General features: G+C 45.8%; 2 protein-coding genes across 12 annotated transcripts in view; one reads left to right on the top strand and one right to left on the bottom strand.

Moving 5' to 3' along the window:
* dctn1b (dynactin 1b) overlaps positions 1–1,697 on the top strand; it is a 32,443-nt gene extending 30,746 nt beyond the window's left edge. For all 11 annotated transcript variants that reach the window (XM_047341588.1, XM_035168691.2, XM_035168689.2 and 8 more), the window contains one exon: positions 30–1,697. In XM_047341588.1, coding sequence (XP_047197544.1) covers positions 30–167 — 138 coding nt within the window. In that variant the 3' untranslated portion in view covers positions 168–1,697. The remainder of the gene's footprint in view (positions 1–29) is intronic.
* A 55-nt stretch (positions 1,698–1,752) lies between these two features.
* alms1 (ALMS1 centrosome and basal body associated protein) lies at positions 1,753–14,805 on the bottom strand. Its single transcript, XM_047341586.1, has 18 exons — positions 14,674–14,805; positions 13,564–13,744; positions 13,081–13,201; positions 11,153–12,980; positions 10,857–11,016; positions 9,624–10,751; positions 9,236–9,351; positions 7,756–8,794; positions 6,983–7,105; positions 6,263–6,418; positions 4,521–5,524; positions 4,131–4,248; positions 3,763–3,981; positions 3,411–3,652; positions 2,904–3,069; positions 2,634–2,691; positions 2,146–2,245; positions 1,753–1,993 (listed from the first exon to the last, which is right to left on the bottom strand). The coding sequence occupies exons 1-18, from the start codon at positions 14,692–14,694 to the stop codon at positions 1,949–1,951; spliced, it is 6,825 nt and encodes a 2,274-aa protein (XP_047197542.1). The 5' UTR covers positions 14,695–14,805; the 3' UTR covers positions 1,753–1,948.
* Between the last annotated feature and the right edge of the window lie 333 nt (positions 14,806–15,138).

The raw sequence follows: 15,138 nt of genomic DNA, 5'->3' as shown, positions 1-15,138 counted from the left end.
CTCATCAGATCTGATATTCTGTGTTTCAGGCGAAGGAGGAGAAGCAGGGCGACACGGTGCTGGTGGGTCGGGTCATGGTGCCGTGTCTCCGCGGTCAGGAGCAGGTCCACCGCCTCGTCCTGTCCCAGTCTCAGCTGCACAGAGTCCACAGTCTGCTGAGGACCTAAACTCCACCCGCCCCCCGACCCTGCCTGCTACACCGACGCCACGCCACCGACCCCGTCATCATCCGCCAAACCGCGTCACACAGGGTTAGTCAGCATCAGAGTCACGTGGCTGAGGTCCGAGTCTCGACCCGTTTAGGATCAGGATCATTAGAATCTAAATAATTATCTAATTAATCAATTTACTGAAATATTGTAAATTTTTATGATTACCTCATTGGTTCCAATCTTCCTCTGATTTCTGCTGTTATACATAAATATTTAGGACATTATGGGATTTTCTTAAACCAGTTACTGAAACATTTTGTCAACACAACAATCAAGAGAATAACAACATTAAGATTAATTCTGAAAGGAAATCATAGGCCTGACTAATATCTTTAATTGTGAAACCACTAAAAGGAAACTCCCCTGAAGACACATATTTATTTTAAATATCCCAAATTTTCTTTATTTAAAACTTAAGCCTAAGTAAACTGTGCTTTGGACTACAGCCCTGAACACTGCGGATTACAGACCCGAGAGATTATCATGACGTCTGAGTTGTGAAGAACCTGCTGACGACTGCACTGCTGCATGCTGCCGATTCACTGCAACCCTGTTATGGCTGTTTACTGAGGGTTAACCCTTACTGATGGAGTCTCAGCTCCGGTGTGGAACCTGCAGTGTGGTTTATCTTCAGCTGGATGTCGCTCCACCTTTCTGTGTTTAACTGCTGTGTACATTTTTATAACTCCACTGTCTAAAAGGGAAAGAGATCCAGAACAACTAGAATGTGTCTGTTTAGAGTCGTGGTCGTTGTTTCCTGTGGTTTTTATTTACTTTATTTTAAGTCTGGAGAACTGGGATGTAACTTTTATTCCTGCACAAACATGAACTAATGAAGTAAACGAGGGTTTAGTTTTTTACTTCGTTTAAAAAAAAAAGATAACGGAGCTGCACAGAACAAGAGAAGCAGATTAATCTCAAATTCACTGTGTAGGATTCTTTTACTTTGTTTATTTAAAACAGCTCGACTGCACTTTAGTCAGATGAAAGATTATATATGATTTAAGTTATTTAGTATTTATTAAACGTGTTACTGTCGACTTTCACCTGCTTGGTAAAAGTGCTGAATTGGCTGTTTCTGATCTAAACTTTTGTCCAAGCCTTAATCCCACAGAGCCTCGAGTTGAAGAGCGCTGCCTTATTTCTCATTTCATTCAACCAAACTTTATTTTGAAAAAAAAAACCACATCTCTGCCAAAGACTTTGTTTCCCTTCACCACGTTCGCCATGACTGATTTTAAAAAGGTTTTAGCTCATTAACTAACACTAACTGTTTTTATTTCATGATTTTAAGATTATTTTACGTTTACACTGGTGTAACTTTTCTGTTGTACTTAATGGGCATAGTGCATCTACATAGCTGAAGCTTCAGAGGGGAAATGCAGACGTTATTTATTGGTCCTGTGTATCTGTGCTGGTCGTCGTACCTTCTCCTCGTGTGGCTTCCTGCTCTCAAACCTGATCAATAAAGACGGTAAAGCCAGAGAATCGCTGTCGGCCTCGTGTCTTACACCAAAGTGACGGATCGGACGTCGCAGCATTTAAAGAAAAACCTGGTTTATTTTCACATTTACACACATTCGTCAGTCAAACCGACTAAAATCACGTCTTACGTTCACGAGTAGAATTCTACTTTTCAGCATAATCTATAAAATACCAACTGTAACAATGTGGTTCATAAATAAAAGTGGATTTAGGTCGTTTTGTTTCTTACAAAGATTTTAAAAACATGTTGCTCATTGCCAGGCTGTTCGTCTGCTCAGGACACGGGTGGTGATTCTCTGAAAAATTCAAATGAGACAAAACTTGAGTTAAAATCTGTAAGAATCAGTTTCTTCTAGTTTCATGTACAGACATTCACAGGATTCATGTTAAAACAGATTTGACAGCCTCCTCTTCAGACTCAGGTTCATGATGAGGAACATGTTTGTACCTTGTTGTAGAGTTGTGCGTTCAGTCGGTAAGATCTGTATTCTGCTTTCCTCCGTTCCTCCTCCCTCCTCCTCTGCACCTCAGGCAGATTCTCATAGATCCTGAAGGAGAAACACGGTTTAGACAAAAAGTCTAAAAGTCTTCAAATGGTAAATCGACATTACTTATAAAGAACTTTTACAGTCTGATCATCACTCAAAGTACTTTACGAGTTCCATTCACTCGTTCACACACATGTTCATACAGTGCTTTGTCTAGTATTACATCTTTATGTCCCACCACCACCGTACATTTCACACAAAGAAGAAACTTCATACTTCCACCTCTTAACCATCTCTCATCAGCTAAGTCAGGAGGAAACAAACTCACACCACATGTGTCTTAGATGATGAAACACCTATTTACTATTGTTAACATGTCGCTAAATAAAATCATCACTGGCTATTTTCTCTTTAATGAAACGATATATACATAAGAGCAGGAACTCACAGTTTGGACCTCTGGATCATCTCCTTCCTGGGAACAGCCCTCCTCAGCAGAGCGGTGCCTTCACACACACACACACACACACACACACACACACACACACACACACACACACACACACACACACACACACACACACACACACACACACACACACACACACACACACACACACACACACACACACACACACACACGTTATATTTTAATGAAGAGCACAGAACCTTTACTCTTCAACATCAACTTCCTCCTCCAGCGTGTTCAGTGCAGTACCTGCAGGCCTCGGCGGCCCCCCCCCTCCTCTGGGCTGGCTGAAGAGCTCGTCTCTCTCTCTGATGAAGACGGCCTGAAGCTTCCTCTCCTCCGCCTGCAGAGCCAGACACTTCACCCTCTGCGTGGACCGACAGATGAACCCCGGGCGCCACAGCTCCAGCGCCTCCTGCAGGATGGAGGAGGAGCATTAACCACTTTTTCCAGTTTTAAAAAGGTGAACATCTTATTTCTTTGACATGTTATGCTATTTTCCAAGCATGAGGTTGAAGGCACTGACCATTAACCATAAAATGTATTATTGCATGTCGTTCTTCATCTCTGCCTAAATTTCCTGCCAAGTTTTCTACCAGCTCTCTTATAGAAACGTATAAAATTAACATGTACTGTTCATGACCAACCAGATGTGTTAAAGAATCTATATCAGAATTTAAAATGAGTCACCTACAGATGAACGTCTGTCGCTTTAAGAGATGACGTATAAAGAAAAAGACGAATGTACAAACCAACCTGCAGAGAGACGCGTGTGAGACCAGACGACGTCGTCTTGGTTCTGGTATCAGGTTCCGTGTGGTGTATGGTTCTGTCCTCGTGGACTTGTCTCTGTCTGAGCGGTTCTCTCCACGGTTGGGTTCTGCCGTGCGGCTCAAACCAGGCGGTGCTCGGCCTCCGTGCCGACTCCTCCGCCTGCTGCTGGTTCTCCTTCCTCGCCTCGGAGCGCAGGTCGTCAGCAGAGATGAACCAAGAGACGCCTGGAGGAAAACAGTCTTTTATTCTGGCATTTAACTATTAAAAAGAAACGATACCATTAAGTTATTGATGATACAAACTAGACAAGATGTGATGCACGTCGTCGTCGTACCTGCAGGATAAAGCTTTGATGGGCTCCGCTTGCTCTTCCTCTGTTTCTGTGAGGACTGAATCTTAGAGGGATTCTTCTGCCCTCCTCTTCCTCTCTCTCCACTGGGTGAGGAAGATGAAATCTGCCTCGACGCTCTGGTTTCATGAGGCGAGGGGAACGTGGTTCCAACGTCTCTGGTGTGGCGCCGGGTCGCGTTTCTGACGATCTCCAGGTCACCAGCTGAAAAATGAAACAAAGCCAGATATTCGTGGTTGTTGGTGGATTTTTCGATCGGGGGAAAAGAGGCTATGTAGAGTTTATGTGAAGGGTGGTCAAAGTCTTCAAGCCTGAAATATTAGAAACTGATCTTAAACTAGTGCTCATCAAACCTGTCTGGATGCCTTTGCTGAGCAGTTTCACCGTCTTCTTGGCTGCCAGAGTGTTGGAGGGTCCGCGGTGGGATGGGGGGGTGTAGGTGCTGGTGGACGACGCAGAGTCAGCAGCAACCTGAGGAGCAACATCCAGAGTTTAGAGCTGTTCGGTGACCGTGAGAGAAACAGGTCTCTGGGCTTTTTATTCAGGAATCACAGACTCAGAAATTAAACTAACTTTTCACTAATCTTAATATTTTTCTTTGTAGAAATTTTAATTTTCTAAGGCTCTATATTTATTATTATATATATTATATCAATCTTTTTAAGACTTACGGCTTCGTAAAACCGTGAACTTTGAGGGTGTTGTGAGGAACAGAGAAACTAGTCAGTGGATATTGAACTTACTGAGGACTCGCCGGTGCCGGTGGTCTCTAACGGCACCGGGGACTCGCCGGTGCCGGTGGTCTCTAACGGCACAGAGGACTCGCCGGTGCCGGTGGTCTCTAACGGCGTGATGAGGTGCGGGTGGTCTCCGTGTCTCTCTCTCCTCTGTTCCCTCCCTTCTTTCTGCTTGTTGATGGTGTTGTAAAGTTTACCGAGGCTGGAGCCGCTTTTCAGGTGCTTGACTCTGTGTGCGCCGAAGACTCGGACCAGCCGGGCCGTGTCCACGCTGGACATGGAGCCCGACACGGTGGACAAGCTCTCTGACGCGTCTCCGTCTGCGGGACTGAGGGTCAGACTCTGGGAGGAGCTGTGGGAGAGACTGGAGGAGAAGGAGGTGCGACTGTTCTCCGCTGCAGGCTGAGATGTTCGCTGGGCCTGATGAGGGACGGGAGGTTTTGTCTCTTCGTGTAAACTCCCATCATCCTCTCTGTTGCTGTGCCTCTTTTCTTCCCTCGCAGCGTCTTCTCTCCTCCTCCCTAGCTTCTGATTTTCCTCCTGTAGCTCCGACACGTTGGTTCTCCTCCTGCTGTGAATGAGACGGGACAGACGCTCCAGCCTCTGCAGCAGCGACGCCTCTTGGTCGCTGGTTGGACGAGACTGCTCGATGGTCCAGCGATCACAGAACCTCTGCCACAGCTCGTCCAGACCGATGTTGCTCTGTGGGGAGGCCGGGGGAGCGACGTCCCTCGTGTGCTGGTGTCCTCCTGTTTGAGGGACAGAGCTCTGGTCCAGGTGATGACTCGTCCTACACCTCAGGTCCATGTGAACTGGCTGAACTGTCTCACGGTTCGTCTCTGGCTGATGGTGACGAGTGAACGGCATCGGGCTGGTTCCCTGGTCTCTCTTCGGGGCTTCTGGGTTGTTTGACGAAGACAATCTGGTCAAGCCCAGCGACACCTGAGAGGACGGGCGTGAAGTTCGGTTTGCGCTCGTTTGAGAGCTTTTATTTGCCGTCACCGAGGAATCTGCAACAAGAAAAACACATCAGGTGTTAAGACTGAATGAAGAGCAGATTTTTAAAAATATTTAATAAATGCATCGAAGGGAATCTCTCGCTCTCGTCTTCAGGCAGACGTCTACAATGTCCTGGGGCCTCGTTAGGAGGTTCCCCCCCCATGGTGTCTTTAGTCTTCTGAACATAATTGATCATATTATTTAAGGGTGTTCACACAAATTTGCCGCAACTGTGGACACCCGTCTACACTTCGGAAAAGCAACAGTTCTGTTTACCTATGAATAAACTTTATAATCTGCTTAACCCAACGTTTAATACTTGATAGTTTAGTCTTTTGGTACATTTATTATTGCTCTTTCCCTTTTGATTAAATTATGTTCTAATATGTGAACTATTATGAAATAATCTGGGGGTTTTTTTTAACGTCTTCCCAAAGGTGTTTTATTTTTCTGCAATTCCAACATTTAGTTATGATTTAATTTAACCAGACAGACACATATATTAATATTAACCAAATAACTGACTATTTTAATCAATAGCTGGTTTGATTTAGTTTGTTACTGTAACTCTTATTATTTGTGAGATCTTGAAACAGATTTTAATTGTTTGCCTTCGTTTCTAACTTGTAAAGCACATTGTCACTGTTTTGAAAGGTGCTATATAAATAAAGTTTATTATTATTAATGACAGACTTGGTGATTATTGCTCGTTTCACTCTTTCAACTCAACACACTTGATGTCAACATACCTCTGTGTCCAGGTTGTTGCATTTTGAAGTTAGCCGTTCTCAGCCTCTTGCTGTAGATGCCCTCCGTGTGTCTGATGGTGACGCCGCGGTCCAGCCCCGGGTCCTGGTGCCCGAGGACCTCACTGCTGAAGCGTGGGGCCACGGCGTCGTCTGAGCCTGGTCAGAATTCAAAAAGTGGTTTGTTACCTGGTGGCCGTTACACCAACATTGTCTTAATTTCTGAGACAACAGACGAATGAAACTGCTCAAAATGAGACAAATCCTTTCATTTTCAGGCAGAACTGAACAGAAGACGTTTGAAAGACGTGGAGTCGACAGCCCCCTCTCTCCCTGTGTGTCTCCGCTGGGGCCCCGCTCTGCCTTTGTCTCGTCCAGCCCCTGAACATGAATAATTGATGTGCTGCCGGGTGTACGTTACAATGGAGCAGCTGCGACCCACACGGGCTCGGGGGAAATGAGAGCAGAGCCTCGTTCAGCACAGATTATTCAACCGACGATTCAATCCTCTGGACTCATTAATTCCTTACTTTCTAATTTGCTGTTTTTATTTTTGCTGTGACAATTTCAAGTTTCAGAGTTTGTCGAGGGATTTACCAAAAGCTATTTTATAAAAACCGAGTGAAACCTGGAATAACCCGATTTAAGTGTTTGTTTGTTAGATGATGATCGGATCTTCAGTCGGACACGTTAATAAAGCAGCTCAGTGAAAAAGTGCCGTACCTGTGTGCGAGCTCTCCATGGTGGTGTCCGAGTGCCCAGTGGAGGAGACGTCAGCTTCTAGCTGAGGGACGTAGAAGAGCTCCTCACTGCCGCGGGGTTTGTAAGGCAACAGAACAGGCACCGCTGCAGGAGGGAGAGGGAACAGGAAAGAATAGACAAGTTAGAATAGTTAGAATAAACTACTTTCATGTCAACATTTTCATGATCACATCTTAAGAACACATGAACCCAAACGTCACAGATATTTCACAGGAAAACAGAAAATTCAGTTTTCTTCCTGGTCTGTTGCACTATTAACTTATTTAGTTTTTTTGCAAGGGCTCAAAAAATTATCATTCAACGTATTTGTGAATTTCTTTTTATAATTACTATTTACTAATAATTATTTAATTGCAACTTCTGAAACGTGAGAATTTCTGTACCAAGTATGGATATAGTAGTTTTGTTTTATTTAATTGTTTTCATTTTCACTATTTACTGTAAATTCACAGATTAAATATGAGTCTAATATGATCTACAGATTAATTTATAATAAAAAACAATCATTAGTTGCAGGTGCCTCACTTTTAATCCCTGACGCCGCTGCCACAACTTGTTTCTACCCCTGGACTTAAAAAACAAATCCTCCAGTTTGAACTTAATCCTCTTTCAAGACGTGATTAAGAGATAAATGAAGGTTCCTATCTCCCACACTTCTCCTGCTACAAAGTAAATAAGAAGAAAAGTCCTTTACTCATAGTTCTCTCACATTAAAAGTTATTTTCATAACAAACCTGCTGATTCGTGGGTTAAGGGCCTTTTGGAAACTTCAGCTCTGGGACGTGGTGTGAAGGCTTGTTTGGGTGCGGAGGTGATTCTTCGTCGAGGAACCACAGATTTAAACCGGGTGGAGGTGTCGGCTCGTTCAAGCCCCCGCTCTTCCCTCGGCTCTCCGGTCTCGTACCACTCTGGGGGACTGGACAGACCCACACCTTCGTCCGGGCTGCTGGCTGTGGATGGAGAGTGTCTGAGGAGAACAAATTCTCTACGTGGCATCTCTGTAGCTGCACCAGCTCGACTGGAGCTCAGAGCCGAGGCCAAGCTGGGATCAGCTGCTTTCGGGGACAGAGTGAGATGGACATGGGAGACGTGACCGGCCGTGGCAGGAGATTCAGAGGGGGATGAACCTGTGGTTCTTTCAGCTCCGTGGGCACCAGACACAGAGCTGTCCCAGATGAATAAATCATCTCGCTGATCCTCTCTATTTAAAATCTGCAAGGGTGGAGGAGGGTTTCCAAACTGGCCTCCCACAGCATCTTGCCTCGTCTGATTTCCTGACATTAACTGAGAATCTAGGCTTTGCTTTCTGGTGTAGAGACGACTGCTCGGTTCAAACCTTGATGTCAGCTCTCTGGTTGTCTTCTCCTCGTTTTGAGTGGGTGGTCTGTTCACTTTAAGGTGTTCGTCTGCTGTCCAGAGCTCGCTCGTGTGGAGTGGCTCTGAGGCCGGGCTGATGGGATGTGCAGGCGACGTGGAGGGAGAAGGGGAAGTGGAGCGCCTGCAGGTGGCGATGGAGATGGACGTGAGGGCCCGAGGGTTTGTTCTGGGCAGGGTTACTCCTTCTCGAGCAGCAATCTTCTGTACTTGAGCTTCTAGAGTGTCTGGGCGACGAGGGTCTCTAAGCTGCACGCTGGAGTCAGACAGGTTCGTTCTGAGGCCTTGCAGAGGCTGAGACAGCTGGTTGGGGGTGAACGTCTCTGCAGACTGAGGTGGATCTTGTCTCCTCTGGACACTGGACGCTGCACTGCTCTCTGTATCTGTACTCAACTGGCTCTGGAAGGAGAAAGAGAAAGCAAAAGACTGTTTCAAACCATGAGCCCAAACAATGTCCTTGTGTTCCTCATCCTGCGAATTCACTCATCTGTCACAAAGATTCACATCCAAACGTTTCAGCACTGCAACCAAACCTGGATCCAGAACAGGGAAGAGTTTGTGGAAAACTCTGACATGCAAGGAGAAAACAATGCAACCATCAAACCACACAAAGCAGAGTTCACAGCACTCTGTTTTATATAAAATACTTCAAACCACCAACATCAGTTACCTTAACTGTGATACCTGAACCGTGCAGACATTGACAGAGAGATAATGACATTAGAATATTAAAAGACAAATTATATGGTTTGAAAAATCAGGATTTAAAGTTGCTTTGTGCTCTAATGCTCAAGCTTTTCTGGACTGGTTGCTGCGTTTCACATGTTTTCGCTCTTTTACCTTCATGGGATATTTTAACAGCAGCTCTTTCTTGATCTCTTCAATCCGTCTTCTATCTTCTATGTCCAACTCCAGAGGCTCGCACTGCTGACCTGACACCTTCAGTTTGATCCACTCTGCAACATAAACACACTTTTATCCAGATGTACATTTGAAAACAGTCTAATTATGTTTTCTGAGCTTGACATGGTTGTGTCTGAGGACTGACATAAGCATTACACTTTACTAGACGACTATAAACTGACTGTGTCTCGACTTTATCAGTGAATAAAATAAAAGTTGACCCTGAAAGGCTTAAATCAACATAGGGTGAATATAATGAAGAAAAAGAATATGAGCAACCAATATGCTTGTGTCTTAGAAACTGTTAAACTTTGAGTGGTCGTACCTCTGGCTTTGCTCTCCTCTTGATCAGTCATGCTGGGCGTACTGGACATCATGGTGGCTGGAGACTCACTCTGGAGTAACTTGGCCACTCTGACTGCCAGTGAGCTCTCGCTGCTCCCGTCACTCATCCCTCCCTGATCTGTGTCGTCAGGAGCGGGCGACGAGGAGCTGCTCTGTGCAGGACCTCCAGGCGCAGGCTCTTCTTCCACCTCGAGTGCAGCCGCCGTCTCTGTCGATGTAGAGATGAGCTGCTGTGGATTCACAGCGGGTGGAGACTGGATGACTGGTGGTTGTGTTGGGACTTTATTGTCGGGAGGTGCAGCACTGCAGCCTTCAGGCTCCGCCCGTCTGGCTGGTTTGGAGAGAACAAGGGTTGAACCTGCAGCAGGTGCAGTAGTGAGAGACTGTGTGGACGGATAATCAGGCTGCCATGAGGAGGTCATGCTTTCTCGACCTAAAGAGCTTTGCCTTGGTTTTTCTGAGGTAAGCATGGAATCAGACGATGACCTGGCCCACAGCGAGGAGGAACGAGTTCTGGGGTCTTCAGCTCCGGAGAACGAGGAGTCCTGGAGTTTACTGGTTTTCCTCCTGAAGGAGAGGAATAAGTCATCGTCAGGCAGCAGACGGGGCGCTGCAGGGGAGGCTGAGGAAGCTCCAGCAGACACCACTTTATCCGACTGAGAGAGCAGTTTATTGATCTCCAACAAGGCCTTAGAGCTAACAAAAGAATCCTCTGCACTTTTATCCAAACTACAACTTGTCTGCAAGGGAGACTCCAAATCTCTTTCCTCGCTCCTCGCCTGAGTAACCGATGAGAGGTCAGAGTCAAACCTCTCTCCTGGCAGGAAAATATTCTGACTGCTGGTTAGAGTGTCGTCCTTCTGTTGCTGCTGCTGCTGCTGGCTGAGATGCAATGTGGAGGAGTGGGAATCCTCCTCACGCTGGGAGGCTGGTGTCAGTCTGCGTTCAGTCTGGACAGCTTCAGCATCAGATGGAGGAGATGCTCGCTTGGTCGGCTCTGGGATCGATACGGCCGGACCAAGACTGTCCATGCTGAACGGAATGGAAATACTAGAGTCCACTGACCGAATACTAGACCTGGAAAACTCCCCTTTATAGGGACTGCCACCTGAAAATAGACGTTTTTTTATTAGCCACATTGGTTCTGTATCGGTTATCAAAAAGTACATTTGCAAAACAGTCAAAGTTGATCTAGTATGGGGTGAAATATTACCTTCAGAGGGTTGGGTGCTCTTGGACGGGGTTCCAATCGATCCTTTAATTGTACAGAGATCAGTGGGAGAGAATTCAGGTTCTCTGATTGGCCCTCTGGGTGCAAAAGGATTTAATATCGTTGAGGGAGACTGGTCGATACCCAGGTTGTGGAGATACAACTGCAAGGGAAACAAAAAGAGGACCACAGCGAAATCAGGCAGAATCTATATGCATCGTAAAGCATCAAATCAACTGCTAAAACTTTAGTTGATGATCTGCTGAAACGTGAATCAACAAAAACAAATTTTCAGTTACCGGAATTCGTTCTTCGATGTTGAATTCTCGAGGTCCGGGCAGAGGTGATGTTGACAACAGTTTAGAAGTCCAGTAGGGGGCATAATTATCCACCTCCAGGCTCGTGACAGAAGAAGCTCCGATAGAAGTTCCTAATTTAACTCCACTGTTGTAACTATCTTGGGAACTTGAAAGTGTAAAATCTCGATCGACTGACACGTCGCTGAACTGACCGAGGTTCACGAGAGGTGAGGGCTGAGCTGAGGCACTCGGCTGGTGAAGATGATGATGAACATCGTCCTGAGTCTCATTCTTTTCTTTCTGGGCCGACATGACTACTGTGCTAAGAGAGGAGTGGGACTGCGACCGGCCAAAGGGGGAGCTGGAGGGTCTTGCTGCAGACCCAGTGATATCTTTGTCACTGGGCGCGCTGCCCACCGCCTCCCCTCTTCTCGGAGAGGAGGAGCCAGAAGGAGCTGCTGAGGATTCCTGTGTGACATTCTCGTTGAGAGCACTGGAAACAGGAGGCTGCTGTAATCTCCGCACCTGCTCACTGAGGATGCGATTCAGGGAGTCAGACACTGCCTCGTAAGCTTTCTTTTTAGGAGAGACGCCAGAAAATCCTTGCAGTGCCAGACTGTCAAACAGTGACGGGTTGCCAGAGCTCTGATTCGTCCTCCAAGCGTCTACTTTCTGAATGTAGTTAAGACTTGGAAGAGACTGGACTTTTGCAGAGGTATGTTCCTCGTGGCACTGATCTGCTGAGTCTGGACGATGGACGTCAGGCTCAGGAACAGCTGGCTGTGGAGAGATCCCAGTCCTCGATTGATACGAGCTTTCTTTATCAGATTCTATGGCAGACAGTTTCCCTAATGTAGCCTTGACGTTGGATTTGGGTGGGGCCTTGAAAACCCCTGGAGTGGACTGAGACTGTGGAAGGAAACCCAGGTAGGACCCATCGATCCCTGTTTGGTTCCCTGAGGACCAGAGGTCTTGCTCTCTGTGCAGCCTTTCCACACCGGATGAAAACGGCCCGGTCCATGGCAGGTCACTCAGATTTTTTCGGGTCACACTTGGCTTGCCAGTGGATGTCTCTGTAAGAAACTGAGCAGGTGGTGAAGCACTTTTCTGCTGTTGGTTTTTAGCTCCAGCTTCTCTGCTGCGGTTCCCCTCAGCCTCAGACAGCAGCTCCCTGTACAACACTTCACTGCTGTCATCAGGTTGCGTGCTGCGGGAACCCATGGTGATGTTACCGACCTCAGATGACAGCGTTTGTGACGGGTCAGGTTGCTGCGTCTGCTGCTGGGGCAGAGAAGCTTCACCAGGTGGACCTTCTCTTCTAGCCAAGCTTTGGGGAATTCCTGGTTTGGAAATTTTCAAGCTTTTAGACTCTTGGACAAAAGATGTAATGCTCTTGACAGACATCTCAGAGGCAGAGGACAGCGCACTACTACTGCTGCTCAGCATGCCAACCTCTTTCTGAAGGATGTCCAGAAGATGCTGGGCAGGGATGTCCTTACTCAGAAAGAAGGTGTCATCGTCTACAGCTGCGAGCTTGTTTTTAAGGTCAGTTAGTGTCTCAGAGTCCTTCTCTCTGCCACCACCATCATCTCTAGATGCCTGCAGGTCAGTCAGTCGGGAGTGAATCATTTCCTCTCGTCTGCTTTCGTCCCCTGGTGGCATACTGTGCTGGGACAGAGAGCAGCAGCTGCTCGTTCCTTCTTCAGAAAGGATGGTTGCATGGGCCAACGGGTGCTGGGACAGTGAGCCACGCTCAGACGCCTGAGTGGTGCGATCCTGGGGCGGCAAGTGGAATCTCTCCGACGCCATGGACATGTCAGGGTACGCCCTTAAAAAAGTAAATGAAGTAATACAAATCTTAATTTCTCATAAAGAAAACGATGTCCACACAACCAATAATTAGATTTTAATTGTTTGTTTGTTTTTACCTTAAAGGAGCAAATTCATGGTCACTTTGTTGGAATAAAGAATATTCAGTAAAGTTGCGTTCCACTCGAGAGTTTCCAGGCAAGAGGAAAAGAGCTGGAGACAAGTTACTGTCCTGAAATTCTGAAGACACAGAAAATACTGACGTTATCCACAAGCAACATGAACAGGCATCAAACTTAGGACGGAATAAAAATCCTTCAAAGTTAACGAATGCAAACACTCACTGCCATTATGATGAGATACAATGCAATGAATTATTAAAAAGAAAATAAAATGAGGTTTTCCACACGTACACAGATACCATAAAATCTGTGACAGACACATCTACATAAACACACACTGCAAAGGATATTTTATTCTTTGAGTCACAACACAGATTTATAGTGATACATCAATTCTGCATCATCTAATTGTATTCAATATATTATTTAAAGGGGAGAGGAGAGAGAGTGAAATTCATTGTTTTTATTGAATGTACATACCCAGCTGCAAAGAGCGTCCACTGGGCTGTAGAGGCTCCCAATCATCTGTTTCCCGTCTGCGCTGCCACTGGTCCTGTCCGGCTGCAGGAAGACTTCGAGGTCCCTGCTGATTCATGGAGGATTGTCCAACTGTCCGACTCCCATCTTTATCCGCCGGCAGCTGAAGAGATGCCTCCACTCTCTGTGAATCACCGAACAGAGCAACACAACCGTTACTGTCAGTGCCATTTCCCACAGCTGTGTCACAGTACACAGGAGAAGACGGAGACGTTTCCATGGAAGCTGAAAACGACAACTCGCGGTAACACAACTCTGTGATGCAGCCTGGATCGTGTCCTGCACATCCTCCACAACCTGCTGGTCAGACAGCAGAGGACAGTCACTCCAGGAACATCCTCCCTGTCAGATGCTGTCACTTCATATCACTCCTCATGAAACCAGATCAGACTTAAATATTCATCACATTCATCACATAACATCTATTATTAATAATACATCCGGTTTTATCTTGTACTTTTGTTTTCTTGCACTTTTCTAATTCACAGGATAACAAATCGGTTCAGTTTGAGCAACTGTAAAAAAAAAAAAACATGGCGGCCTCCGTAGAGAGGACCCGCTGCCGATGTAAATATAACGTATTTAAACATAAAGCGCAATTCAAGCGTAAATAAAACTACAATTCATACAATTTAAATGATTTCACACGAGTGAAAACACCACTAGGATTATTTAACATTCAGAAACTGACCCGTTTCAGCTAAATCTCACACACGGACCCTTTAAAGTCAGCTCGGAAGCAACAGGTTAACTGGGAGTTAACTTGGTGACAAACCAGTTAACCTTTGAACTGGTTAACCAGCAGACTCACAGCACTTTAACCAAACAAGACGAGAGTTGTGATCGAGAGTTTAACAGATACATGTCGGCCATTAAGTTAGCTAACGGCCTAGCAAAGCCGTTAGCAGCTAGCAGCTAGCAGCTAGCTAACCGCTGACAGCCGCCAACGCTGTGGAACCGTGACCCGCACTTCCGGGAGAAGTTACCCGAAGAACGAGTCAACAATCGGGCCACATTTATCATAACGACATTTGAGTTAGAGACACAAACAACCTCCGGAGGCTCCGCGTTCATGTTGTTGTTGTTGTTGTTGTTGTTCCCAGTGCGCCACCGTGAGCGCGCTTCCTGCCGCTCGTAACCATGGAGCGTCGCTAGGAAGAGAGCTCGCGCGAGGAAGGATTTGAAATTGAAGGACTGCAAAGATCGTTTATTGAGCAGATGCCTCACTCCTCTGCGATAAAGAAGAGTGGCTGCATGGGTATTTCACAGATCAGTATAATGTAGTCCAGCGCACTAAGTGTTCATAAGATATTTAATACTACTACTACTACTAATAATATGAATATGAATATGAATAAGTAATTAATTATTATTTATTTCGAATATGTAAATAAAAAAAGAGAAATTATACAAACAAGTGAAAAAAATAAGCAGAAAAAGTTTTATTTACAAACAGTGATGAGGACAACAAAAATCAAACGCTTAAAATGAATTAATTTTCATATTCATAGAGTGAGA

This window comes from Hippoglossus stenolepis, chromosome 10 (assembly GCF_022539355.2).
Source record: "Hippoglossus stenolepis isolate QCI-W04-F060 chromosome 10, HSTE1.2, whole genome shotgun sequence".
NCBI classification, from domain to species: domain Eukaryota; kingdom Metazoa; phylum Chordata; class Actinopteri; order Pleuronectiformes; family Pleuronectidae; genus Hippoglossus; species Hippoglossus stenolepis.
This window is presented reverse-complemented; position numbering and strand designations above follow the sequence as displayed.

Coding starts and splice junctions, on each gene's coding strand:
- alms1 (XM_047341586.1), bottom strand. CDS start 14,694: ATGAACGCGGAGCCTCCGGAG. Junction 13,745..14,673: donor TGAACGCGGAGCCTCCGGAG/GTTGTTTGTGTC, acceptor GGTGATTCACAG/AGAGTGGAGGCATCTCTTCA. Junction 9,352..9,623: donor AGAGGAGAGCAAAGCCAGAG/GTACGACCACTC, acceptor TTTATGTTGCAG/AGTGGATCAAACTGAAGGTG.